The 27301-nt window shown below is 47.6% G+C and overlaps 1 protein-coding gene across 1 annotated transcript in view; it reads right to left on the bottom strand.

Moving 5' to 3' along the window:
* The window catches only part of LGR5 (leucine rich repeat containing G protein-coupled receptor 5), a 127031-nt gene that overhangs the window by 31950 nt on the left and 67780 nt on the right, over window positions 1–27301 (bottom strand). Inside the window, exons 3-4 of the mRNA XM_025476591.3 lie at window positions 21358–21429; window positions 12199–12270 (exon numbers count right to left, since the gene is read on the bottom strand). Of these exons, the coding sequence (XP_025332376.1) occupies window positions 12199–12270; window positions 21358–21429 (144 nt within the window). The remainder of the gene's footprint in view (window positions 1–12198; window positions 12271–21357; window positions 21430–27301) is intronic.

Genomic DNA, 27301 nt, shown 5'->3' with positions numbered 1-27301 from the left:
GTGCGTGTGTAGGCAGCTTAAAATCTGAATTAGTGCAGAGATTTGGGACGAGAAACGTCAGGTCCAAGTCAGTGCACAGCAGCTGTGTGTGACCGTGGTCAAATCAATAGACTTCAGCCTTTGCACCTGTAAAATGGGAGTAACAGCTATTTTATAGGGTTGCTTCATGATTAAAGGAACACATACACCAAACTATAAATCGCCTTAATGATTTTAAATTATTATTACTTGAGGCTGGTTACAGTTTGTATTTGTATTTTTATTTTTTGACCATGGAAACCCCTGAGAAAAAAAAAGGTAGACTCAAATTTTGCCTAAAAGTTGGCCAAAAGGAATCCTATGTTGTCGGTGAATTTCGGGTCTGAAAAATGCTACTTCTTTCATTGCTCACGACAGAGATAATTAAGAGGTGTCTGGTCTCTTCAATAAATGGTGCTGGGAACATTGGACATCCACATGCAGAAGAATGAAACTAGACCACTCTCTTACACCATACACAAAGATAAACTCAAAATGGATGAAAGATGGAAATGTGAGATAAGATTCCATTAAAATCCTAGAGGAGAACACAGGCAACACCCTTTTTGAACTCGGCCACAGTAACTTCTTGCAAGATTCATCCACGAAGGCAAAAGAAACAAAAGCAAAAATGAACTATTGTGACTTCATCGAGATAAGAAGCTTTTGCACAGTAAAGGATACAGTCAACAAAACTAAAAGACAACCTACAGAACGGGAGAAGAGATTTGCAAATGACATATCAGATAAAGGGTTAGTTTCCAAGATCTATAAAGAACTTCTTAAACTCAACACCAAAGAAACAAACAATCCAATCAGGAAATGGGCAAAAGACAGGAACAGAAATCTCACAGAGGAAGACATAGACATGGCCAACAAGTACATGAGAAAATGTTCTGCGTCACTGGCCATAAGGGAAATACACATGAAAACCACCATGAGATCCCACCTCACCCCAGTGAGAATGAGGAAAATTAACAAGGCAGGAAACCACAAATGTTGGAGAGGATGTGGAGAAAGGGGAACCCTCCTGCACTGTTGGTGGGAATGTGAACTGGTGCAGCCCCTCTGGAAAACTGTGTGGAGGTTCCTCAAAGAGTTAAAAATAGACCTGCCCTACGACCCAGCAATTGCACTGTTGGGGATTTACCCCAAAGATTCAGATGCAATGAAACGCCGGGACACCTGCACCCTGATGTTTATAGCAGCAATGGCCACGATAGCCAAACTGTGGAAGGACCTTGGTGTCCATCGAAAGATGAATGGATAAAGAAGCTGTGGTCTATGTATACAATGGAATATTCCTCAGCCATTAGAAATGACAAATACCCACCATTTGCTTTGACGTGGATGGAACTGGAGGGTATTATGCTGAATGAAGTAAGTCAATCGGAGAAGGACAAACAGTATATGGTCTCATTCATTTGGGGAATATAAAAAATAGTGAAAGGGAATAAAGGGGAAAGGAGGAAAAATGAGTGGGAAATATCAGAAAGGGAGACAGAACATGAAAGACTACTAACTCTGGGAAACGAACTGGGGGTGGTGGAAGGGGAGGTGGGTGGGGGTCGGGGTGACAGGGTGACGGGCACTGAGGGGGACACTTGACGGGATGAGCACTGGGTGTTATTCTATATGTTGGCAAATTGAACACCAATAAAAAATAAATTTATAAAAAAACAAACAAAAAAAATTAAGAGGTGTCCGCACTTAGACTTACTAGAAGTTACCCTTATTTTTCAGCCTTCAGCATCACAATGACATGTGTGTGCACGTGCACGTGTAGAATCACAAAGGGCAAAGGGTTTTGTTCCCGATACTTTAGCGAGTGGCACATCTTCATTCCAAAGGTAAGGGAGGAGAGGTGACACGTGATAGCACGTTCTCAGAGACACGTCCTACTGGGGGTCTTGGCGTTTAAGTATCTAGCAAGACTGTGAAGACGTAGCACAAAACCTGCACGCTGGTAGGTGTAGCGAACTAAAGCCTTTAAACAACGGGAGTGGACCCATCACCTTTTAGGCAAATAAAACCTCTTCATCATGGTCTCGAAAGGTGTTCTGCAAAGTGATCACTGTATGGAAATGGGACCCCTTTTATGCTCCTTCCGTCACTTATAAATTCTAGCAAACTGATAGGTAAGACATTTCACGCTCTTTTCTATGTGGTAACAACTACGTGCATGTGGTTCCTGGAAAGTGCACTGAATTAGAAAAATCAAGACAAATTGAGTCAAGTCTCCGTCAGTGATTAATCCTGAGATGTGGAGACACACCAATTAATTTCTCCGAGGGTCACTTTTTATATCTGGAGAGCATAACAGGTCACAGAACTGCGGCGGGAATTAAGCGAGAAAACATGTGCAAGTGTTTTGTAAGTAGTAAAGCGCTCTACAAATGACAGGTGTTATTACTTGAGAAAAATCTTCACGTTTAGGGAGTGATAACATTTCCGCCGCCCCCCTCCCCCCCCAACAAAGGTTTCCCGAATTTTTCCTGAAGGTTCTTAACCCTTTGTCGTTTCAAATCTCTAAATGGAGATGGACATATTTTTGAGGGGGTCCTATGGGCTGGCAGGCCTGCCGCTTTTCTAGTCCCCGTAATCCTTCCTACGTAAGGTCAGTAGCTACGCTGCGTGTTTTGAGTCTAGGAAGCCTCCCATCACGGACAAAGGAGCACACACACCTTCTGTGTTAGGCCCGCAAAGGTCAAGAAGGCCCAGAAAGGCCCAGAAAGGCCCAGAAGGTGAACATGGCTGAGGAAAACTATGACATCACTTGGTGCAAGAACAGAATTGTCATCAAGTGTGAGTCTGGGCAGTGTGACCTTGAGGACTACCATCAAGGCCAAGCAGATCTGTCAAGACTGTGGGGCATGTGTTGAAATAACTACCTCTCTGTAGGGAGGCCTTGAGGTTGGAGGACTCCATAATTACCAAAGGGAATCTGCTGCCCAAACTGTTTGGCCAACGGGACTGTCCCTCATGGACCTGGGGTCGTCCCTCCTCGCCGCCGGGAACTTGTCAGGGCCATCCAAGGTCACCCTGACAGGCTTCGGTGCTTTTGAGTATCCAAGGTAGACATTTAGTCTGGATAACTGCGCTAAAGGAGGCCAAATGGACGCGCGGGAGAGAACGTGGTCACTTGTCGGCTGTGGGCCCCACCGTGACTCCATGTGCCCTCCGGGGCGCCTGGGCAGGTGGGGATCACACAAGAGCAGGGATGAATGTTACCCAGTATTATGTGAACTAGAAACAAAATAAAACCGCATGTTCGCTGTGAACGTGCACATGTTACATTACACTCTGTGAGCACGGAGTGTCCTGTGTGATGAAGACTTACGGGCAAGAAAAGCAATCTTTCATGTCAGGCCATGGCAAAAACAAAAACAAAAACAAACAAAACACACAAAAAACCAAAAAGAACATGTAAAAAGCTCATGTTCTTACCTTCTGTCTAAAGATTTTTTTTCCTCCATGATCTTTTCATGTGTAGATGCTGGATTTTACACGTTTTTCTCTTTTAAGAGAAACAATTTGCCAATCTGTTCCCTACTCCAGAAAGGAATTTTTGATTTATCAGTGGCATTACTGTAGGGATTAGAGAAGCTATGAGATCATGCCTGCTATTGTTTTTCCAGAAAAAGGCCCTTTACATCTATCTCATATATGATACCTTGCCAATGTATCACACAGACTCATATCTCTGTTTGAGAATGTTTTTTGATAAGCCACAGACTACAAGGAAGAAAGCGTTAGTCAGAAGATAAGCCGTAGATCTTGGCTAATTCCGCATCTGAGATGGCTGTGCTGATGTCAATTATTAACATAGATGACTTGAGAAAAAAAAGCCAAAAGTGTGAAAATGTTGCAGCTGCAGGTATAATAGAAGTTTATGGGGGTTCTCTCAATCGACACAATTGAGAAGCATGGCGTTTTCATCACTGACCTTTCTGTTTTATTTTATTTTTTATTTTTTATTTATTTATTTTTTTGACCTTTCTGTTTTATATTTGGATGAGCAATTTTCTCTCTAAGTCTAACGGGAATGACTGACTCACTGGCACAGACATTCCTGCATTTTCTGAGACCACTCCGAGCAATCCATGAAGGGTCAGAAGAACACAACCATTTAGTTTATTTATAAAATCTTTAAAAAACGAAAGCATTTTCAGTGATTACCTTGCTTTGCCTGTGAGGTGAAAAGCACAGAGTTCCAAGCTCGTACGTCATACAATCTGATGTGGCAGCTGAAATATTTGTTACGGTCAAGTTCTACCGCTTGGAAATTGCATCGCCCTGGAGCCAGGGGATCACTGGAAATTGAATTTGTCAGGTCGTCGTGATAATACTCTTGGGACAGAATTGTATCGCTGGGAGCTCTTAGAGATGGGATTCATGTTGATTTATAGAACTCCTTATACTAATAGGAGCTGTTTTTACTATTATTTAATATTTGCCGAGTGACCACAAGGTGGGATTTCTCTTTGGATGAGATCCCACCCATATGCTGGCAACGCACGACATGTGTGAATTCACAGGAGCAGCACGAGAGCTGACGTGGGCGGTTCTGTGCCTCCCTTTCTAGTCCCCATCCTATTCGTCGCTACACTTACTGTAAACCAGGAACATAAATTAGTGCTTTAAACTCTGAAAAGGTGAGCAAGTCGGCTCATCTCCGCGGCTTGGGGGGCGAGACAGCCTCCAGTGCCCGGGACAGCAGAACCCTAGAAGCGGGCGAGTGGGCCTGGCCACAGCCACCTAAGGGACCCGGTGTCCGCGGCGCCATTGGGCGGTGACAACTGGGTCTTTTTTTTTTTAATAATAAACTTATTTTTTATTGGTGTTCAATTTGCCAACATACAGAATAACACCCAGTCTTTTTTTTTTTTTTTTTCTTTTGAATAACACCCAGTCTTAAAGTCAATTTGCAAGCCTGCTCAGCTCCTCAGGGGTCCCTGCTGCTATGAGTTTTGTATCAGGGCCTCAAGCACCAGGAGCATTCCCATCTCCAGGTTCACTTTTCTCCAGAGAAAACAAAGGCTTTTATTTATTTGTTTTTTTTTTTTTGCCAAGGGCAGCCTTGGTCTCCCAGGCCCATCAGGGCCTGAAACCTGCAGGTCATTCTTTTGGATCTTCTCAGCCTTCCAGCCAATCCTGCACCAAGCCCTCTCCCTTTATCTCCCAAACTCTCCACTGTCTGCTTCAGCCTCTTATCTCTTAACACCTGCGGGGCCTGCAACAGTCCCTGAGCTGCTCCCCTGCCTTTGATCTCTTATCTCTGCAATCACTCCCTGGGCTGTGGCCCGGCTCCTGGGGCGGCCCATCAGAGCTCAGCATCCACCTTATCCACCTGCCCCTCGGTCTCGTCCCATCAGAGCTCAGCATCCACCTTACCCACCTGCCTCTCGGTGCCTCTCCCATCAGGGCTTGCCGTCCACCTTACCCACCGGCCTCTTGGTCCCCGTCAGGCTGTCGCGGGTTCGCCCCCACCCCCCCCCAGGTACTCCGGGGCCTTGTCCCCAGGAGCATCCCCTCCTTCCTGCCCATCTGAATCTCACCAGCCCTCCAAGGCCTCACATTAAGGTCCTTCCTCGAACCCTACTCCCTCCCCCCTTTAAAAAAAAAAAAGTTATCGTGGTACAGTTGACCTGCCCCGTGTCGCCGCCGTGGCTTCAGGCGCACGGCATTGACATTCAACAGCTCTACGGGCTACTCCACGCTCACGACGCTAAGAGCGGTCACCGTCTGTCTGTCACCGTGCCACATTAGGACACTACGACGATCACGATCCCTGTCCGGCCCTCTTCACCTCTGCGACTCGTTTGTTTGATAGTTGGGAATTAGTCCCTCTTAAGCCCCTTTGCCCCGAGCCTGCCCCTTGGGTTCCCAAAGCAGAGACGGGCTGAGACCGTGGAAAGCCAAGTCGTGCGGACACATCGACGCCGAGGCCCCGGAGGAAGCCCTGCGGCGCAACCGCCAGCTCGGGAGGGCAGGTAGGAGAGGCCCGGGTGGCAGGTGAGAGCCTGGCACCTGGGAGAGCCGGGGATGGGGCCACAGCCCCCCAGGGGAGGCTGGCTGGTCCGAGCAGATGCTGAGGACATCACTTAGGGCTTTGGTGCAATAAACTCAATAAATATTTCCTGAGCACGTTTTCTGTAGGTCCTGCTCCGGGTGCTGGAGACCTGATGGCAAACGTGGCAGGCGTGAGCACGCTTTCTAGACGCGTCCATCCAACATTTAAGGAGCTTGTTTCCTAAAGTGCAGCCAGACAATCATCACAAACGAGACGTTAGGTGAAGGGGACTGTATGGTGGGAGGACCTAACCCACAGTTCCCTTTTCCTCGGGAGCCAGGCCGCCTTTCCAGCTGTTTCGACTCAGTCTTTCCTCCACAGCACCCACGTGCGAGACCAGGCCGGTCATCTCCTGCCGCTGCCCCCCCGTGCGGCCCCGGTCCCCGTGTTGCTGGTCTCGGCGACGGGCCTCACTAACACCCACGCGACTCCCCGTCTTCCTGCGTCCTCCGTCGCCAATTCGTTCCCAGTGCCGGCGACTTCACCTATTTCTCAAGCCTGTTTCCATTTTGCCATCTCCACGGGCCCAACCCTGGTAAAGTCCTCCGTCTGCGAGACTGTCCCGGTGACCCAGGCCGGACGACGGCCTTGCTGCCGGCGCACCTCCCGTGGACTCCGTCCGCTCTGGCCACGGACACCAAGGCCTTGGCACCCCCAACGGCCCTCGGGGTGTCGGGCCGGCCGCCTGCTGGACTCTGCTGGGACACCTTGCAGCGCACTTTTCCCGCTTCAGCCCTGTGGCCTTGGCTTCCTGGCTTCTGGCCCTGATGCACGAGGGCCCTGGCTCCCCGACGGCGACCAGTGCCTGCGTAGTCCCTCCGTCTCGAATGTTCTTCCCTCTTGTCTTTGTCTGATCGACTCTCACCTTTGCAGAAGGGCCGAGATACCCTTTCGTGCCTATGGTTCCCGCATCAACAGGGTGGAGACGAGCCCCACCCACAGGCACAGAGGCCGGGGCAGCGCGAGGCCCAGGGAGACAGCGGGGCTCCGCGGGCGCTGCTCAGCAGCCTGCCCCCCTGCCCCTCTCCAGCCACCTGCGGCACCGCCTGCCCCCCTGCCAACCTCCCCGGAGCACTCCGGAGGGCAGGTGTGATTGGCTCGCCCCCTTCCAGGGCTCACTCCCAGGAGCTCCGGCACCCGCGGCCGTGCGCCCATTGTCCGGCCTGCACTCCGGAGGCCGCAAGGTAGCGCGGTGGCAAACGTGCAGATGTGGGAGGTCTTAGCTGAGCCTCAGCCCCGGCCTGACTCCGCTAGGAGCCCGATGACCTTGAGGAGGTCACTGAACCTCTGAGCTTCCGGCCTCCTCCTTGCTGAGGAAGGGAGCATCTCGGCTCGTCCCCGGGGGATGCTGCTTCCAGGACGGAGCCGTGTACACGCGCCTCACCAAGAGCAGGGGCTGCTGCTCCCATGACCCCGGGGGGCTGACCTCCTGGGGCGCTTCTAGCAGCCTTCCCAGGCTTTGCTGCTTCCTCATGTGCCTTTTTGCAATTCTGTCCTGACCTCGCCTACCCCGAGGAGGGGGGACACAGCCCCCCTTTGGCCATGCGCCTTCCCAGTGAGGCCCTTCCTTTGGCTTCTTCAGAGTCTAACGTATTTTCCAAAGGAAGGCCTCCTTTCCTATCACGAGACTGAGAAAAGTGGCATTTTACTGCTCATCGATGACATCCTTGCTCTCGCGGGGCTCTTTATCCAGCTGACAGGACGGTCCCCTCCGGGATTTTCCCGGGGCCCGGGCACAGGGCCCGCTGCAGAAAGCCTCAGGCGGGGGGCCTTGCCGTAAGTGCTCGCATTTCTTGTCCCATACGTGATCCTGAGGACTGTGCCCCAACTCGCAGCAAACGCGCTGTAGGAAGGGCCCCCCTCTGGAAATAGCTTTTGCCTCCTGCTTGCACGCGGGGAGGGAGACCAGGAAACCTTGTCCTCCTGACAGGTCGCTGGGTGCTGGTGTGCACGTGGCTCCGGGAAGTGAGCTCCTCACAGTGCATCAGGCGCACGCCGCGGCCTCTGCAACATCTAAGTCCGCCTCCATCCCAGGCTGTACCTAATATGCTGGCACTTTGGTGGAAAAAAACCAAACTAAATTTTTTTTTTTTTTTTTTACTTACTGGATGTGCCTTTTTATTGCGTAAGCTTGTAATTTTTCTTTCGGGAGACCATCTTAGGTGGAAGGAATAATGTCACTAATACGAAACCATTGTTTGTTTTTCGTTGTTTTTTTAATCCCTTTGGTCTTTTAAACTTCTCCTCTGGGTTACCTCACCCTGCTTTCTTCTTGTCTGCTTACAGCACCTTGTCTTTTGTTCCGTCCTTCCCAGTCTTTATCCAGGGTCTGAAACCCAATAGGCTCCTGGATGTCAGAGGGAGAAGCCGGTGGCTGGTTCTAGGCTTGCCTTGCTTCTTGCTCAGCTCTGCGAGCCCTGCCCCTTCCTCCTCGTCTCTTCTTCTTGCTTATTCTCCTGGGGACTCTTGGCAGCAAAACCCCACACAGTGGGCCGTGGGCCGGTGAGGCTATTACAGCCTCACAGGGCTCAGAGGGGGAGCCGGTGGCTGGGAAGCTGCCATTGCAAGATGCAGGGGCACATCATGGTCCGGGCACGAGCTACGTGTTCTCCGTAGGTTTTAAAAACAAGGCCTTACGCTCTGAAGATGAACATCAGCCGGTCGGAGGATAGAGACCACACTGCAGATACGTCAACACAATTGGCTTCTCCAGCGCGAACATGGAACCCACGAGAACTAACGTGTATTAAATAACACTGGGCCGACACGCCTACGTCACTCTGTTGGATCACCTTGGACTTCACCACGGGCGGCGAGATGACTGTCAACGGATGAAGCAGTGATTCTTTTTCATAGACCGATCTCTTAACTACAGATACAAAGGTGTGAGGGCCCGGGAGGGGAAGTTTCGGGTTTCCATCAAATCACTGTAATCTGAACCTAGTCCTCAGATGACTATTATGCCAACAGTTTCTTGGTGAAATACAACTCATTGTGAATTCTGATTACATTTCCTATTCCGTCCCAAAGAGACAGAAAGGAAGTTAAGTTATATTCGATCACATTACCCAAAGCCACCTGGTGTCTGGGCGGTCATTGCCATGCAGAAGCAGACAGCCGTGCCGTGCAGGGGCCAGCTCTGGGCTGCCGGGCTCTGGCGCACGGCCTTGACCTCTTAGGCTTTAGGCAAGGAGTTCGTAAGCATCAGGAGCGGGTTACAAGAACACAGGTGTACCTGTGTGCTTTAATCATGGACAAAGGCGAATGACTTTCGCTCATGTTAAATGAATGAAGATGACGTCTCTTGAAACGCGAGCACGATTCGTCTCTTGCTCACAGCAACGTTACCGATTTTAATATATCCCGTTTCTCCAACCATATTCCATGAAGCCAAGTCCACAGGGTGGAGCAGGTGTACCAAGGATCTATTTCAGTGGGGATGGGCCGCTCTGGGTATGTGGATCACTCCTGAGCTCATAGAACAATGCGGATGGTCATTTCCCAAGCGTGTCGGCCACACCGATCCCCAGAGTTTGTTAGGATGAGGTTTCTGATCAAGACGGAGATGAGGCCGGTTTCCTGGGCAGCTCAGAGCTGCGGGGGCTGTGATGGACCCGTTAGGGTAGCAGCCTGGCCTCCTGTCTTTAGGGGCCCCAGACTGTCAGCAGAGTTAATAGGCGCACGTGCGCTATTTTAAGTCCACACAACAGTGCAAGCCCCGGTTCTCCGTCCTATTCTTAGCACACATTGCTTCCTCCTGGAAAGCTGAGTGTGGGTTAGGCCAGGAGTTCGGGCTCCAGCACAGCTCGGGGGGCCGCCCAGCTCCGGCTCCCGGTCCTCGGAGGGCGCCTAGCGTTACCGTCGGGCCAGGCAGGAAGGCCCCAGGGAACACAGCCTCAGGCTTTGGGCTTGAGAAGCCCCCAGTCCAGGCGCCACGGGGGTGATGCACCCCAGCTCCGGCGGTGCAGGGTGCTGCCCAGGGAGCCGAGGGGGAATGTGAGAGAAGTAGTGACTCCCAGAGAGAGAAAGAGGAGGCCCCGGGACCCAAGGGGCTGACTGGCTGCAGTGCATGGGCCTGGGGGGTGGGAGGGTGTGGGTAGGAGGTGGGTGGGGGGAGGCCGGGGTGGGGGAAGGCTAGGTAGGAAGCCTGGGGGGGGGCTGGGTAGGAGGCCGGGGGTGGGGGGGTGGACACCAGGTGAGAAGGGGGGGTGTAGGAGGTGGGAGGGGGGTGTAGGAGGTGGGAGGGGGTGGGGTAGGAGGGAGGGAGGCCAGGTAAGAAGGGGTGCTGGGTAGGAGGCTGGGTGGGGGGAGGCCAGGTAAGGAGCCTGGGGAGGCTGAGTAGGAGGCCGAGTTGGGGGGATGAGGCCAGGTGAGAAGCCTGGGGAGGGGGCTGGGTAGGAGACCGCGGGTGGAGGTGGGGTGTGGGTGATGGAGGCTAGGTAAGAAGGGGAGAGTCCAGGTAAGAAGTGGGGGTGTGGGTAGGAGGCAGGGTGGGGGCAGGTAGGAGGTATGGGGGGCAGGGAGCACGCACACACCCCAGTCCTGGGGTCCCTGTGCTGCACCCAGGGCCCCCCCACCCTGGTCTGGGTCCCCCTGCTGCACCCAGGCCCCCCCCCCTCCCCCCAGCACACAGCCCCTGGAGGAGGAGCGATCCCGGGGTGGCCTGAGGGCGCTCCTGAAATGCCGCAGCCCTGTGGGGCCCACAAAGGGGCCCTTGTGCGTCTGTTGATCCAGGGCCCTGACGCCCTGGGAAGGCCGTTTGGCTGCGCTACAGCCCTTCGCATGGTCTCCAAGCACAGATTTGCTTTCATTAAGAAGAAAAAGATCAAAGGAGGAAGGTCTCATCTTGAACCTCGCTGTCCTTCTCTGTCCTTCTCTGGGCCAGCCGCTGAGAAGCATTAGCAGACTATATATAACGATTGACCCTGACCCATGGATCTCTCTCTTGGTTTACTTTTTCTTCTTCTTTGAAAGGGGAGGGGCGGAGGGAGAGGGAGGGAGAGAACCTTAAGCCGACTCTCCTCTGAGAGTGGAGCCCGGCTGGGGCTCGACCTCACAACCTCGAGCCCATGACCTGACTGGAAATCAAGAGTCGGTGGCTCAAGCGACTGAGCCCCCGGGGGGCCCCGTGATGAACCAATTGATCCTTTGAAACACTTTTCAGCTTTTCAGCCAGAGTCTGCGGCACGTGTTTGGCTTTTTAATGCACTTCTCTCCCTCATCGTGCCAGACCGGGCGCCGGTATTTTGTTGGGGGGAGGAAGACTTCCAGTGCAAGTAAGACAAAAGCAGGTATCACACATGATATATCGGGAATTATGTGATGGGACGTGAACACCTACACATCCCGAGGAGATGAGGATTTCCTGGCCAGCCACTCATGGCACGGTCTTGCCAAATAATCACTGTCAACAAATGCTTGCACCCCAAGCTCTAAAACATTTAGTTGGTAGGAAAGGGCTTTTTTTTTTTTTTGTGAGAAATAACTCATTTTTGCTTATCCAGAGATTCTAACTCAATGAAGAATGGAGACTCCTGATGGAGAACTCGTGTGTTCAGAACAAGGAACGATAACACCCCTGCTGTGTGTTGTGTGTGTGTGTGAGGCTGCAAGACGTACCATTAGATCCTCATTTACTGATATGAGGACCCCTAATGAACATAAAGAACTTTAAATGTTAAATCTTTGACTCAGCACACATTTTATGGCAAGCAGCTCAGATAATCTAAAAACAGAAGAGGCCACGATATCTAGGTTGTGAGACTCATTTTTTTTTCTAGATAAAAGGAGAAAGCATGATTTCTACTTTGACCTCCAGAACTAAAATGTTACAGGGGAATGCAGGGCGAGATCCTGGATGGTCTGTCCTGTGATCCCAGCAGGGACGAGAGGCTTTTCACTGCAGGTGCTGGGATCGTCTGATGGGGAACTCCACACATACTGCTTAATGAGGATGCGAAGGACTGTCGCTCTAAGGAAAACTCTCCTGCACCACCTATGTAGGTTTGGTCCCCAACCAAGGAGTTTATTAAAATGGTCATCTGGACATTTCCCATATTGAGCTCCTTCCCATATTGATCCTGAGAACATCTGCAATTTATACTTACAGGGACTGAAGGCTTCGCAGGTTCTGCAGAGCTTCCGAGGGAACCTGTCCTAGGTGATTATTCTGCAGCATGCTGCATGTGAAAACAGATGAAGAAAAGCATTAAAGGAGGTTCACAATAATTTCTTTTTACAATATTTTATTTATTTATTCATAAGAGACACACAGAGAGGGGCAGAGACACAGGCAGAGGGAGAAGCAGGCTCCCTGCAGGGAGCCTGATGTGGGACTCAATCCTGGGACCCCAGGATCACGCCCTGGGCCCAAGGCAGATGCTCAACCTAATCAATAATTATATAATTATACGGTTAAAATCAATAATAACCGGCCATAGCAGTGCCAGGCACTGATTTAGGTGTCAGGGAAGCAGCAGAGCCTCAGACCGAGTCTTGGCCCTTTGGGGAGCTCCCATTCCTGTGTGGACTGAAAGATAATTAAATATGAACGGATGAGCGTATGGTATCAGACAAGGGATAGGTACTGTGGATAGAAAACAAAACATGGATTTGGGATAGATGGCTACAGGGGTGATATTTTTTATTTTAAAGGTGGTCAGAGAAGATCCTTCTTAGGAGGTGACAGTTGAGTGGAAACCAGAATGGAGTCAGGGAGCAATTCGTGTGAACATCTGGGAAGAATTTCTGAGGGGGGGGGGTGGAGTAAGTGCAAAGGCCCAGAGGCTGGAACTTGCCTGACTCGTTCAAGGAGCAGCAAAGGATCCGAGTGAGGAGGAGTGAGTGAGTGCAAGAGGTTGGGAGAAACTGAGGCCATCCCATGGAGGCCTTGCAGGCTCCGGTGAGGCTTTAGGTGTGGCGAGAAACGAATTGAAAGGTTTATGTAGGGAAATTATAGGATCTTATTTATGTTTTTTTCCCCCCCTTTTTAAAAAGTTCAGTAGAATCGGCACACAATGTAACCCTAGTTTCAGGTGCATGACCTGTTGATGTGACTTACGCTATGTTCATCACACGTGTAGCGACCACGGGCCCCTACGTGGCTGTTATTACGAGGTCGCCTACTGTGTTCCTTGGGCTCTGCATTTTATTACTGCGACTTATTCATCCCATAACCGGAAGCCTGTATCTCCTACTTCCCTTCACTGATTCTGCTCACCACCCTTACCCCCGGCCCCCTCGGGCAACCATCAGTTTGTCCTCTGTATTTATAGGTCTGAGTCTGCTTTCTTTTTTTTTTTTTTTTTTTTTTAAATATTTATTTATTTATTTATTTAGAGCGAAAGAGAGGCAGAGACACAGGCAGAGAGAGAAGCAGGCTGCACGCAGGGAGCCTGACATGGGACTCGATCCCGGGTCTCCAGGATCACACCCCGGGCCGCAGGCGGCGCTAAGCCGCTGCGCCACCGGGGCTGCCCTGAGTCTGCTTTCTGTTTGTTTATTCATTAAAAAAAAATTCAACTTATGAGTGGAATCATGTGGTATTTGTCCTTAGTCGGATTTATTTTCCTTAGCATAACACTCTCCGAGTCCATCCACGTGGTCTCAAGTGGCATGACCTCATCCTTTTCATGGCTGCATAATATTCTCTCACACACATTTTCCTTATCCATTCACCTACTGATGGGCACGTGGGTTGCTTTCATATCTTGGTCACCGTAAGTGACACCGCAGTAAAGACAGTGGTGCATGTATCTTTTCAAACTAGTGTATTTGTCTTCTTTTTTTTTAGTTATCTTTTTTTAAATAAATTTATTATTTATTGCTTAGTGTATTTGTCTTCTTTTGGTAAATCCCCAAGAGTGGAATTATTGGAACGTATGGGATTTCCATTTTTGACTTTTTGAGGAACCTCCATGCTTTTCGCCACAGCGGCTTACCTGATAGGCATTCCCACCATCAGTGGACAAGAGCCCCCCATGCTTTCTCCACATCCTCACCAGCACTGGTTTTATTTATGTTTTTAAAAGACCACTCTGATGACTATATAAATTAGGCAAAATGGAAATATGGATACACTAGGAAGCTATTCAGGATCCCCTTTCTTCTTGTGTGTGGTCCTATTTTAATACAGAGCTGTTGCACTTTTGCTCACAGGGGTTCAACAGTTCTTTTTAGGACGTGAGGACCATGGAATAGAAACACCTGGTAACAATGAAATAAAAAAATATAAAAAAAAGAAATAAAAATATATCGTTGCGGGCAGTGAACTAGCAAGGAAAAAAATCCCCATTAGATGCCTTGTATTTTGCTATCTTATTCATAAATGTTTACAACACCCTAATTTTGCAGGCATTCCCCCTGTATTCCATAGTTTATGTAAACCAGAGGCAGAAGACTATTTTAGGAAAGCAGACATTTGGCGGAAACATTTTTTTTTTTTCAGAAACATTTCTGTTTGTTAGGTTACCAGCTTACATTTGGATCTCAGACCATTTGTCTAGTTCTCTTCTGCACAATGGACGTTTCTTTACATTAGGCGACCAGTGGGGATCCAGCCCCAGGGACATCTGACTCCGACCTTGGTGTGCTTTTTGCAGCACCTTGCAGCGTTCTCCTGAGGGGTATTTGCTCAATGTACAGATTCCCAGGTCACATGGCGGATGGTATGATTAAGGTACGGGTGGGTAGGAGGGTGGGTTCTTTTTTTAAAAAATATTTTATTTATTAATGAGAGACACAGAGAGATGCAGAGAGAGAAAGGCAGAGACACAGGCAGAGGGAGAAGCAGGCTCCATGCAGGGAGCCCGAAATGGGACTCGATCCCGGGTCTCCAGGATCAGGCCCTGGGCTGAAGGTGGCACTAAACCGCTGAGCCACCTGGGCTGCCCAAGAGGGTGGGTTCTTGAATCTGTCCACCTCTCCCCTGCCTCCAGCAGTGTCGCCTTGGGGAAATCATTCAATTTCTCCACATTTCAGTGACCCATAGTAACACCTACCCCGAGGGCTTACTGCCATGATCCCATGAGCCAAAGTACATGGAACAATCCTTGCTGCGTGGTAAGCATTCAATGAAGGTTGTCCCTTTTTGTATGAATTGATGGACTCCTTGTCAAAACGAGCAATATAATGAGATCATACTGGATGTGACATTTTAATTGACCAGAAGATAAAATGCACCCCCCCCCCCAAAAAAATCTGTGCCAGTGGTTCTCAGACTTTAGGGTTTATCAGAATTCACAGGAAGACTTGTTAAAAAAACGCAGCTTGCTGGGCCCCACCCTCAAAGTTTCCGGTTCAGTAGGTCTGGGTAGGAGCCAGAGATTTTGCATTTTGCACAAACTTTCAGGTGATCCCAGTGCTGAAGGGCAAAGGCACCACACACTAAGCATCACCCTCTGCTGCACTAAGTTGTTGCTGGTAGCATATGTCTCCTAGACTTGAGGCTACACTGAGCGGAGTCTTAAGGAGCAACCCATGGAATCTCCCCGACCCTTGGTCATTTATCTGTAAAATGGGAGAATAAGAGTGATGGATGGGGTGTTTGAGGTTTGAAACATGAAGGCGTTTATAACCCTTTCATCTGCACAGATACGCGTTTGTAAATAAGTAAGACATGAAAAATATTCAGAGGTCATAAAATTTATACTTTTCTTACCGCGGCTGAGATCCTGTTTAATCAGGAATAGAATCATGTCACTTGTGTTCCAAAAGTATACCGAGATAATTTCATTATTCAACTTGAATTCAGTTAACATTTCATAAATTAAGAGGGTCAAGTGTATTGGTTCCTTGGGAACAAAGTCAAATTTTAGGAAGCTCTCACACTATACATACGTGTTAAGGAACTGGGAAAACTGTAGCTTGAATTCCGTATTTTGCATAATTTACCTGAATATTACAATTTTACATTTCCAGGGTATGTTACACTTTTCCAAGTAGTTCTAATATATTATGTTAAACCACAGAAAGATTTTCTAAGTCACTCAGTAATTGAGTGATAAATTTAAATGATGGTAAGACACAAATAATGGACTTAAATCGATGTCTAAACTTTGTAGGTAATATATCACTCTATAAAGTATTTATTGGACTGTCCCTCTATGCTTTGCTAACCAAACAGTGGAACTATTAAAAGGTGGACTTCTTTTAAAAAAATTGTAAGATTGAAGTAGAGGATAAGACTTATTCAGATGGTTTTCCTTCATCAAGTAGTTGCAAACTCTTTCTGAAGTTTTATGTATCGGGTTTCAGAAAACAGAGCTTACATGAGCTTTGCCAATGATAATTTTTAGAGCTACTCCTGCACTACCTCTCAGCTATTTAATTTTTGAACTACTTCTACTACCAGTAAAATACCAAAATTATAATTAAAAAAAATCACTCAAGTCCTGATCTTTCCCTAAAATAAAGAACTTCTATTTAATTACTTTTAAATGACAAAATAAGAGCAAGTTATCTCCATTATATCCTTATAAGTCTCCAGTGAGTTAATTAAAAAATTCTGTTTTTGTTTAAGATAGCCTAGTGGGAGACAAAACAATTAAAGGGTTTATAGCACTAAGGAGTGCAATTAAAACAGAAGGCATTCACAACATGGCTACTGATTTCTTTTGCAAATACTCTTTATTCAGTGCATTGAATATCAGCAGAAAGCACTGAGAACTGAATATGGGTTCAGGCACTGTTAGCTTCATTTTTATCATTTGCATATGGGTGAGAAAAGAAAATAAAACACTTTCTCTAGAGACAGAGGATGGCTGCATCATTTTTTTTTTGTGCATCATATTTTCTTAATTTCTTTCTCTGATTTTCAAATACTAAAAATCTTAAAATATTTTTATTTTTAAAATTCATTAAAAATCTAAAATTTTTAAATTATTAAACATGCAAAATATTATTTCCTACAGCACCCCATGCTTCTTAATAATACAATGTTTGGTTATCTCTTTTGCCAACAGGACTGATTGAGAATAGGTACAGCGAAGCAAAGGGAGATGAAATCCTATGTTGCAAGGGGACTTCCAGGGGACTTCCTCATGATCGGTGGCTTGGTATTCCTTCTGCCTAATTGTTCTGCATTTAGATATCAAGTAACTGTGGAGGCTCTGTTGTAAGTCTATGTGGCAATGAGAGAATTTTGGCTACTGGTGACTTTCCTGCGGTGGGTTTTACCCATTACTTCCACATGGCTTTGGTTCTGGTGCTGGGTGGCAGGATGACTCAATGGCCTACACGAGAAAATGAACCTCGCAAATGAGAGCCTGGTTCAGAATTCCATTGGATTGGATATTTTGCAATACAGAACCAATAACTTATTTTTTTATGAGGCCAGGATACAGGGGTACTCTTAAATATTAATGATCTTCCAGAGTTCACAGTAGCAAGATTTCAGATATAAGAGAGTGCTAGCCAAGGAGGGCGTTGCTATCTTCATTGTCTTAATGGACTGGATTATTATTCTCTCCTCCTCTCTCTCGCACTCTCTCTCTTTTTTTAATAAAAAATCCTTACCCTCTCTATGCTGGTCAGGGACCCACGTAACTATAACTTTTATATTACCTTTCTTATCATGCTATACTGTTATCAGTTATTTCTTTCTTCCTCCTAGACCCAAGTCTCTCTTTAATATGAAATATTTTATAATACCCTCTTTATTATATTTAGATAAAAATTCATAAAAAATATTTACACATCATTTTGAAGAAAAAAGTCAGTATAATGTCCTGCCCTGACTATATTATGAAGGACAAATAAAAAGAAATTTATAATAAAGTGATACATGTATCATTACACACATGATGTTCAGATAGGAGACATCTTTATGAACGAGTCAGATATCTGCCTCTCCTTTTGATGAATAAGGTTGGGCACGAGAGGAACAACATGATCCGAAGCTATTCTGTTCAAGAAGAGGGAATGAGATTATAGGTCTTCATGGATGCTAGAATAAGAACTAGAGTTAAGATATATAACAGACTATATTTTTATGGGAAGGATGGAAACAACCTTTATTAAAATAAAGATAACATGTTAAGACAAATTTTAGATGTTCTAGGGGAGAAAGTCAGGAAATGTTAGACTCTCACAAATGAGCATGGATATTTTCACAAATGACTTCCTTATAGAGAAGAGTAGTGTCAAAATAATTCTCCACTAGGACAAGATAAAGGTAGGGTTGAAATACCACAGGGAACGTTTATCCTATGTTAAAGCTCCATCACACGCTGCGGCAAGCATTCATTCTCCAGTCGTTCAAGAGGTCCTGGAGAACATATAGGCAATGGGGAATTGAAGCCAAATTGGAAAAAGGAATATCACACTATTGCCTTCATAGAAGTTGGGTGGTAGACAGGGGTGGAGAGTGGAAGAGCAAGGTTACAAAAGCAACAGGCCACCCCCAATAAAGAAATTATTATGTAATCGTCACAACCTAGATTTTTTTTAAATGACTATTCTCCTAAACCTTTTAAGGGCCCAAAATACAAAGTATTTATAAAACAACCTCTGTTAATGAAATTCAGTGAGACCCTTATGTTTCATGTTTCTCTTCCGATTTAATGGCAATTATTTTTTAAGAAGTTTTACACCTCCGCCTTTATTCATCTTTAATTTGTTCTGTGGCTTTTGAAGTAATCCACCTCACTAACATTATTTTCAACTAAATATTTCATTCAATACCTGGAATAATGCATAAACAGAATTGTTCAATGGTTTTAAGAGAATATACTTATGCCATTTAACTTCTCCTGTACAAATTATCAGGCTTATGCAGAACTTCTTGTAAAACCTTTTAGTATTATTATGCATGAAGATATTATTGATTTCCATTTGGCCTGGAGGGACAGACTGACGTCAGGTCATGTGCGGGAGATTCCTTTATGCTGGGCTGAGTAGCACATCACAGGACAGTTTACTCTGTGCCGATCATCTGGAAAACCAAAGAGGTCCCCATGCATTTCCACACCACTCGGTGGCAGGCAAAGTGACCGTGGTTGAGGACCCTTGTTCTACTGTCAACACATTTTCAAAATATTTGCTGACTGAATTTGCTCATTGAGTATCAGTGGGCAAAGGAAGAGTGAAGACCCCTCCTGGCAGAGGTCTTGCTCCTCTAAGGTCCTCTTCAGGTGCACAGCGATCCCGCTGAACTGCTAAGTCTGAAACTGCCACTCCTATGTTGACAGCTTTTCCTTGAGTCCTCATTATGCCCAGAACAGGATAACGCCCGTGTGTTTTTGCCGTGATGTACACGATCCCCGGGACCAGGACCCTTTCTATCTGTCCAGGCTCTTCTCCAGATACTTTGCACCTTTTGCCAAAGGATGAGTACCAACCTTCTTAGAGCTGCCTCTGTGTCTCTGGGGACATTATCCCCTCAGGTGGCCACCTGCTATGGATGGCTATTTCATAGGTGTGCCAAGGTTCAGCTCCCAGGTCATCTCTGGAAAAACATCTCTCCCAGGAAGCTAAACCTGACCCATCAGACCAGAGTAAACGTTTCCCAACCTCTGGAGTTCCACAGTGTCTTGCATAAATTTCTAGACACACTTCTCAGATGAATCAGAGATCTGTTGGTCTTCGTCCTACTATCCTGACCCCACAGCCCATCACTATATTATAAACTTTCCAAGGGTATGGACCACACCTATTGATTTTTGTATTTTTAGCAAAAATGTGTTCAATCCCGTGCATGCACACACATGTGCGCTCTGTCTTGCTCAGTACACCCAAAACACATTTTGTGAAGTGAATTAAAATAGTTGATTCTAGTATCATTTATTTAACAAGTATCCAAAATACTCTGTGGCACATACCTCAACCTTGACAAAACAACATCTTATTTGTCTAATCTAAACTTGATTAATTTATGACGCATTTTGAATGGTTCCAAGTATTTTGCTGGGTACATGGAGTTGTCAGTGCGCTAAAGAGTTGATGCTATAGCTCAAAATTTAACCACGTAATGAATTAACATGAGGATTTGGTAATAGGACAACCTAAAGAGATTTCTGACTAATAGCGAACCAAATTAAGCATAGGGGGATCAAACTTAACTATGTAAGCAGACCAAACTGATGGTTCTGCTGTTAAATTTAATTTTTAATGAAATGCTAATTTTAAATAAAACTGCTTTTCTAATAACCTATGAGTGTCTCATGCCAGTGAAATGCAATTCCCATTAAGGAGAAGTATATCAAATACCTCCCTAGAGTTCATAACTTTTATCTCAAGAAAAAAGGATATTTATCAGTATATTCTCTGAGATAAAATTTTCCTGGTTTGATTTTTTTTTTCTTTTTGGTATGATTTTCAACTCATGTTACCTATTTTCTCTACCTAGGTGACTTTTTTTTTCCCTACAGGAATAAAGTGAAAAAATATCTAGCAGTGAGTACTAGAAGAAAAACGTATTCAGTAATAGTGAATTTTCTGATGAACACACTGGGAAACTGGATATTAAATAATAAGAAAACTACCTTTACAAGTCTCAATGAATGAACGATTCTCAATGAAATAACTACTCAGTATATTTGTTATGCACTAGGCTTTTCTCTATTCACAAGTGGAACATAAACTTGGTGGAGGTTTTTTTTTTTTTTTTTTAGCTAATCCTTATTCGGTGCATTACATGGAAACCAGCTTGACAAATGGTTTGAGGCTGTGGTCTCATGATGTCAGCATCATAATGATTTATTCACTTGGGGATGAAAATGATCCAAGACACTGTCCCCAACTTCATTACACAAAAGGAAAGGGAAATGCTCTATTAAGAGTTTGAGCTAAGTTGCTTCTTTAGGGGCATTTTAGATATTAAATTAGAAGAGAAGACATGAATTTCTTTTCATACATGAATCCAGCCAGGTATAATGTGGTTCTGCAGTACCAGTGAAGGTAGACTTGAATTTATTTTTTATTTTTATTTTTTAAAAGATTTTATTTATTCATGAGAGACAGAGAGAGACAGAGAGAGAGAGGGAGAGAGAGAGGCAGAGACACAGGCAGAGGGAGAAGCAGGCTCCATGCAGGGACCCCGATGTGGGACTCGATCCCGGGACTCCAGGATCACGCCCTGGGCCGAAGGTGGTGCTGAACTGCTGAGCCACCCCGGCTACCCAGTAGACTTGAATTTAAATGAATTATCTTATGGTTCTAAAGAGCTTATTAGAGGACTTTAGTCTTTACAAGTTAATTAGCATCCACTTGACACTAAAAACAGAAACATGACCAAAAAATATATAACAAATAACACTCTGTTTACTTACAGAACTTTAAGACTGTGAAGGCCAGCAAATGCTCCCTTGGGAATGTATGTCAAAGCGTTTCCGGCAAGACGTCTGTGGGTTTCAAGGAGAGGAGAGACAGTGAGCAGAGTTCTCTTCATGTGGAATTCATTTAGTTGTTAAGAAATGCAATAGAATTTTGTTCAAACCACAAACGCCAAAGATAACTGTAAAAAACTTTGTCTTGTCATATTCCGTGAAAAGTTTGTGTAAATTTCTAATAAAAAAACTGGCAAAAGAGATGCCTGCGAAGGCATATAATACATGACCTATCAGACAATAAATCATTTACTAGCTTAGACTATATGCAGTTCTCCTTTCTAAAAAATTTTTTTTATTTTTAAATTTTTATTTATTTTATTTTTTTTCTAAAAAATTTTATACAGAAGTTAGCAACACATAATATCCTTCAAAAATTGTATCGTCCAAATGTGATGGTCACATGATTTTTACAATTAACCTCTATAAGCATAAGTAACATAAGAGTATTTCTGTTGCAATTATCTCACAAAATACCCAACTTTCTTACTTGTTGGCAAATAAGAATGTAGACTATTACTGTTTCTTTCCCCCAAACCCTATCGGAAAAGGGTAGAGTAGCTTAATTAACGGTGTGATTGAGCGATGCCTTAAAAAGTGAAAACCAATAAAGCGTGTTTAGTATGAAAGACATTAACATGGTTTATGTAATGGAAGGTTTTGACATCATGAACCGGTAAAACTTAAAAAGCCTATAATGTTTTTCTGAGTGGAAAACAGTCAAGGTGGCAACATATGCAAAAAAGATGGGCAAGGTATGGCCCCCAGAGCATCCGGTTCAGTCCTTTTTCAAAGTCCCATAACCTTGGGTATTCGATGGTCCCACAAGATGGAAAATCCAACACCACCAACACAGTGACTCAGGAGAGCACAGGACCTTTTACGGAGCTGATCACACTGGAGAGGGGCGGGTAACACTGGGAATCAAGACACCCCTGTGTTTTCTTGATGGAGATGGAGATGGAGGTAGAGGGTGGAGGGGCCTACTTGACTGACGCTTATTCCTGAAGGGCTTAACAGCTTCACATTCATATTTTGATATTATCTCCAAATGAGACAGAACTCAGTTCTGCTGAGTTCCCCTGATGGGACTGAAATGGTCCCCTGACCATTGGGCGTGTGCCTTCCAATCAGCATCCTGTGCGGGTCCACACGCTAATAGTAAACTCTGAGCATTTTTTAAAAAAAGATTTTATTTATTTATTTATTTATTTATTTATTTATTTATTTATTTATTTATGAGAGACCCGGAAACAGAGGCAGAGACCCAGGCAAAGGGAGAAGCAGGCTCCATGCGGGGAGCCCAATGCGGGACTCGCTCCCAGGACCCTGGGGTCACGCCCTGGGCAGAAGGCAGGTGCCCAGTCGCTGAGCCACCCAGGGGCCCCTAAACTCTGAGGATTGACGTAAGTAGGATCCCATACACAGAACTTCTGAATGGCGCTTTTCATACGTGCATTAGGAAGCATGATTTGTTCGATCCAAGTCAAATCGACTTGAAATGAGAATAGATCACAATTGTCATCTTGCTCTAGCTGTCAAGTACGTTTGTATTTCTAAGTTTCATTTCCTCCCTGATCCCGTGAAAGATGGAGATAACGTAGCTATTCAGGTCTCCCTAGCTCTGGAACTCTGGTTTCTCCGACTCGTCTTGGGTTCATCTGTTTTCCCTTCTGTTAACCAATCTAGTCATGTCGAGACGTGGACAGCTTTCACAGCGTGCTCCCCTGCCTTCCGTGTGGTGGCCACGGGAGTCTTTCTCAAACCCGACATAAATTGACTGGCTTGGAAGAGAATCGAGAAAAAATAAAACAAACCCAAAGTACAACAACCACAGACTGAATTTTCTACTCTAGTAAAAGTACCATTTTATGAAAGCTTTGTTTCGAAATATGTTGGTGGAACTGGCTTGCGGGGAAGAAAGTGATTTCTTCCTGCCTGTGGTCAGAAGAGTGTGAGGGCCGCCAGCGCAGAGCACGGTGAAGGCTTCCACTGCGAGTCGGTGACGTGGGAGTCAGCCAATATGTAACCGGGGTGGGTCCACGGGTGTTTTGCTTGTTTCCTATGAGGTTGTCTTTCTAGAACACCCCTTGAGGCTCCCAGGATGGCCTCCAGCCGGCCTCCCACATTGGATCCCCCACCCCCACTCATCCTGCGTCCGCTGGTGGTCTTTGGGACACCAACTCTGACCTTATCACTGCCCTGCTCAGCATCCTTCACCGGTTCCCAAGCCAGATGGAAAGGAAGGCCGCATCCTCAGCCGCCCCCGCCATCCAGGGCCTGAGCTGGGTGCTGGAGTGCGCGCACCCGAGGCTCGCTGGCCTCAGCATCCCCCCCGGCCCCTTGCTCTCCCTGCCCGGCCCTCTCAGCGACTGCATCACTTCGCTTTCCAAGCTTGATGGGCAACCTCCCCTTGGCCTGGCCCCGCTTTGGGGGCACTTTGTGCCTCTCTAGTGGGTTCACTGGCCACTTCGTGTCCGGTGTGCACTTGTCCCGTCACAGACATGACACCGGCTATTCCCTAGGTGTGGGAATCCTGTGTATCCAGGGTAGGCCCTTCTGCAGCGCCTGGCCCTGAAGGGGCTGCCCCATACATCGGAGTGGACACCACCAGCTGTCCCCTGCCTCCGTCGCCCCCTCCTTCCAGAAGAGCTGCCTGTACCCAGAGCTTAGTGGACTGTCCAGTCACCCGGCTCGAGACCACACCTGCCGGCCTTCCTTGGAGCCGCACCGGGCTGTGAGCAGAGCGCCGTTGGGGGGTCCTGGGTCACCCCCGAGAGAGGCTGCTTGTCCTCCGCTCTGCCTGACGGGGAGCTCCTGCGGGCAGCGCTGGCCTGGAGAGCCCTCCGAGGAAGGCGTGGCAAGGACAGGGAGGCGCAAGTGGCCCTGGGCCCCCGAGGGCTTCACGGGGCGCAGCCGCCCGGCCCTCAAGTCAGATTAATCAGCTGTCGAGGCTGGTTGGCCTCCCCTGTCACAGACCTTTCTAGATGCCGGGCTCGAGGGACCACGTTTGCAGCCAGTGTTCCGACTGCGGCGTCGTCGCCTCGCTTGACCTCCCTTGGTCCTCGCATGGTGGCTGGCAGCCACACTCCAAGCTCTCTGGGGCACTGCTGTCGCCGTGCTCCTGACAGCCATGCTGAAGCAGGGGGACATGGCCTTCCCCTTCCTTCCGGCAGCCTGTGCCTGCGTTGTGGGGTGCTGAGGAGGCCTGAGGGGGGCCAGATGTGCCTGGCTCTGACCCCGCCAGGTGCGCCCGGCCCGACCTTGCCAGGTGTGCCCAGACCCCACCAGGTGCGCCCGGCCCGGCTCCCACCAGGTGCGCCCGGCCCTGACCCTGTCAGGTGCGCCCAGCCCAGACCCCGCCAGGTGCGCCCCACCCGGACCCCTCCAGGTATGCCCAGCTCTGACCCCACCAGGTGCGCCTGGCCCAGGCCCTGCCAGCCTCCTTGCTAACGGGCCACGCAGTCGTTGGCGATGCCACAGCAACACGCCACACGAGACCCACTCCGAGAAACCCACCAGGGTAGGGGGCTGGCGAGCAGCGTGTGGGGCAGCGAGATAGTATTTCAGCCCCGAGGTTGCACGGGAGCCTCTCGGCGGGGACGGCGTTTCAGCGGACATTTGAGCCATGCGGGCCCCTGGGTGAGGGCAGCGGTCGTGCAAAGGCCCTGAGCGGGTACTACAGGGAGGCCCGCGCAGCCGGAGCGGGGTGACAGACGGAGACAAGGGCAGGGGCGACTTGGAGAGGCGCCCGGGCCTACCTCCCGCAGGGCTCTGGCGGCCACGGCCCAGGAGAGGGCATGTCATCAGATCTGGGCTTTAGGTGGTTTAGTTTTTGAAGATTTTATTTCTTCATTTAAGAGGAGGGGGAGAGCGAGTGAGCAGCGGAGGGGCAGAGGTGGAGGCAGCAGCAGGCTCCCAGCGGAGCCCGGAGCCCGAGGCTGGCCTGTACCCCGAGGCCCCGGACATCACCCGAGCCAAAGGCCGCCGCTTACCTGACAGAGCCCCCTGGAGCCCCGCATCTGTGCCTTAAACTGGTCCTTCTGCCAGGAGCTTTTAAAGGCGAGAGTGGAGTGGAAGTGTGTGTGTGGGGGTGACCAGAGCAGGTCAGGTGGGGGCGCTGGCGCAGGCATGTGGGGCAGGAGACAGGGAGGCCCAGCCGGCAGCCTCCGAGGGTCGGGGTGAAACACAGGCTGCCCCAGAAGAAGAGCGCTTTCTGTTTATGGCCATAGCGTAGGTCACTCACGTCGGCCGGCTACCCTACGTGCTGGTGCAGCCTGCTAAGGAGCTGCGTGTGGGTGGGAGCCGGTTACGGATCGAGGGCCCACTCAGGCTTGGCTGGTGACATGTGACTTGACCAGTTACACTGAGCTGACAGATAATGGTCATTTCATCCCAAGGGTCCCTAACTGCCCCTGCTCGCGGCCCGAACCTCAATGGTACCTTTCTGAGTCCAGGGCAGAGCTTTCAAACGTGGGCTCGGCTCCTGGGCCACCAAAGCCACCAGGGTCATCAAGGAGCCTTGATGGTTCCTGAGATGCAGACGTTGGAGATGAAAGGGAGGGAGTCCAAACTTTTTATTTACTTATCTTGTTAGTGGAAATCGTTGTCAGGCCAAATACCTTCCTATCACTTCCCACGCATTGTTTCTGTTTCCTGGGCGAGGGCTGCGAAGCCCAAGTCTGCATCCACAACTAACCCGTGGACCCGGGAACCTGTGCTTCCGGGGAGCTCATCCTAAAGGGATTCACATGGCGCTGTTAGCTACCTGCTGGGCTGCTGCAAGTCCCAGCTCACTGACAAAAACAACCGTTGACGGCAATCACTGGGTCCCCCTCTGATTTCTTCACCATGTGGGATGTTCTCAGGAACTCTAAAATCAAATACATATAAACTATAGAGGAAAGAAGGCTTTCAAACAAATACACAGATAATGAGAACTGTGCACACATCTTTCCTGGGATGATTTGAACTAACAAATCTCCGGCAACTGTTCCAGCCCCAGAGACCCACATACCATTGGTCTGAAAGTTTTTTTTTTTTCCTATTTCTAAAATTATTTCATGGGAATATCTCTTCCATCATCTTCATTTCTATACTAAGATACCACTTAATAAGGAAGACTTTTTATATATTTTTTATATGGCATAAAAAAACGTTTTTATTCCTAAAGATACTGCTCCAGATGTAAGATTCATGTTGTCCCTCTATTGTTAGTTTTACTGACAAGAGTCAGATGCTTGGGGACTCCTGGGTGGCTCAGCGGTTTAGCATCTGCCTGCGGCCCAGGGCATGACCCCGGGGTCCCAGGATCGAGTCCCACGTTGGGCTCCCTGCATGGAGCCTGTTTCTCCCTCTGCCTGTGTCTCTACCTCTCTCTCTCTCTCTCTCTCTCTCTCTCTCTCTGTGTCTCTCATGAATAAATAAATAAAATCTTAAAAAAAAGTCAGATGCTTAACTGGCTGAACCACTCAGGTGCCCCTATGTAACATTTTAAAATTTTATTTACTTATTAATCAGTTTATTATTATTTTTTTCTTTGTAACATTTTAAAAAAAGATTTATTTATTTATTTTGGAGAGAGGGAGGGAGGGGGAGCAAGGGTGCATTGGAGGAGGGGAGAGGGAGAGAATTTTTAAGCAGACAAGCCCGATCTGGGGCTCAACCCCAGGACCCTGAGATCATGATCTGAGTTGAGACCAAGAATCTGACAATTAAACTGACTGAGCCACCCAGGCGCTGCCCTCGCCGTGTAACATTTTCATTTTCCCTTACTTCATAGCAGGACATAGATCAGAGATTATTATAGTCCATATTTTGTAGGTAAAGATACCAAAGCTCAGAAAGGTTTTATGTAAAATGGAAACCAGTGTCCTTTGCCCAGTTT

This window comes from Canis lupus, chromosome 10 (genome assembly GCF_003254725.2).
Source record: "Canis lupus dingo isolate Sandy chromosome 10, ASM325472v2, whole genome shotgun sequence".
Lineage (NCBI taxonomy): Eukaryota > Metazoa > Chordata > Mammalia > Carnivora > Canidae > Canis > Canis lupus.
Note: the sequence above shows the minus strand (reverse complement) of the source record. Positions and strands in the feature narration are given on the sequence as shown.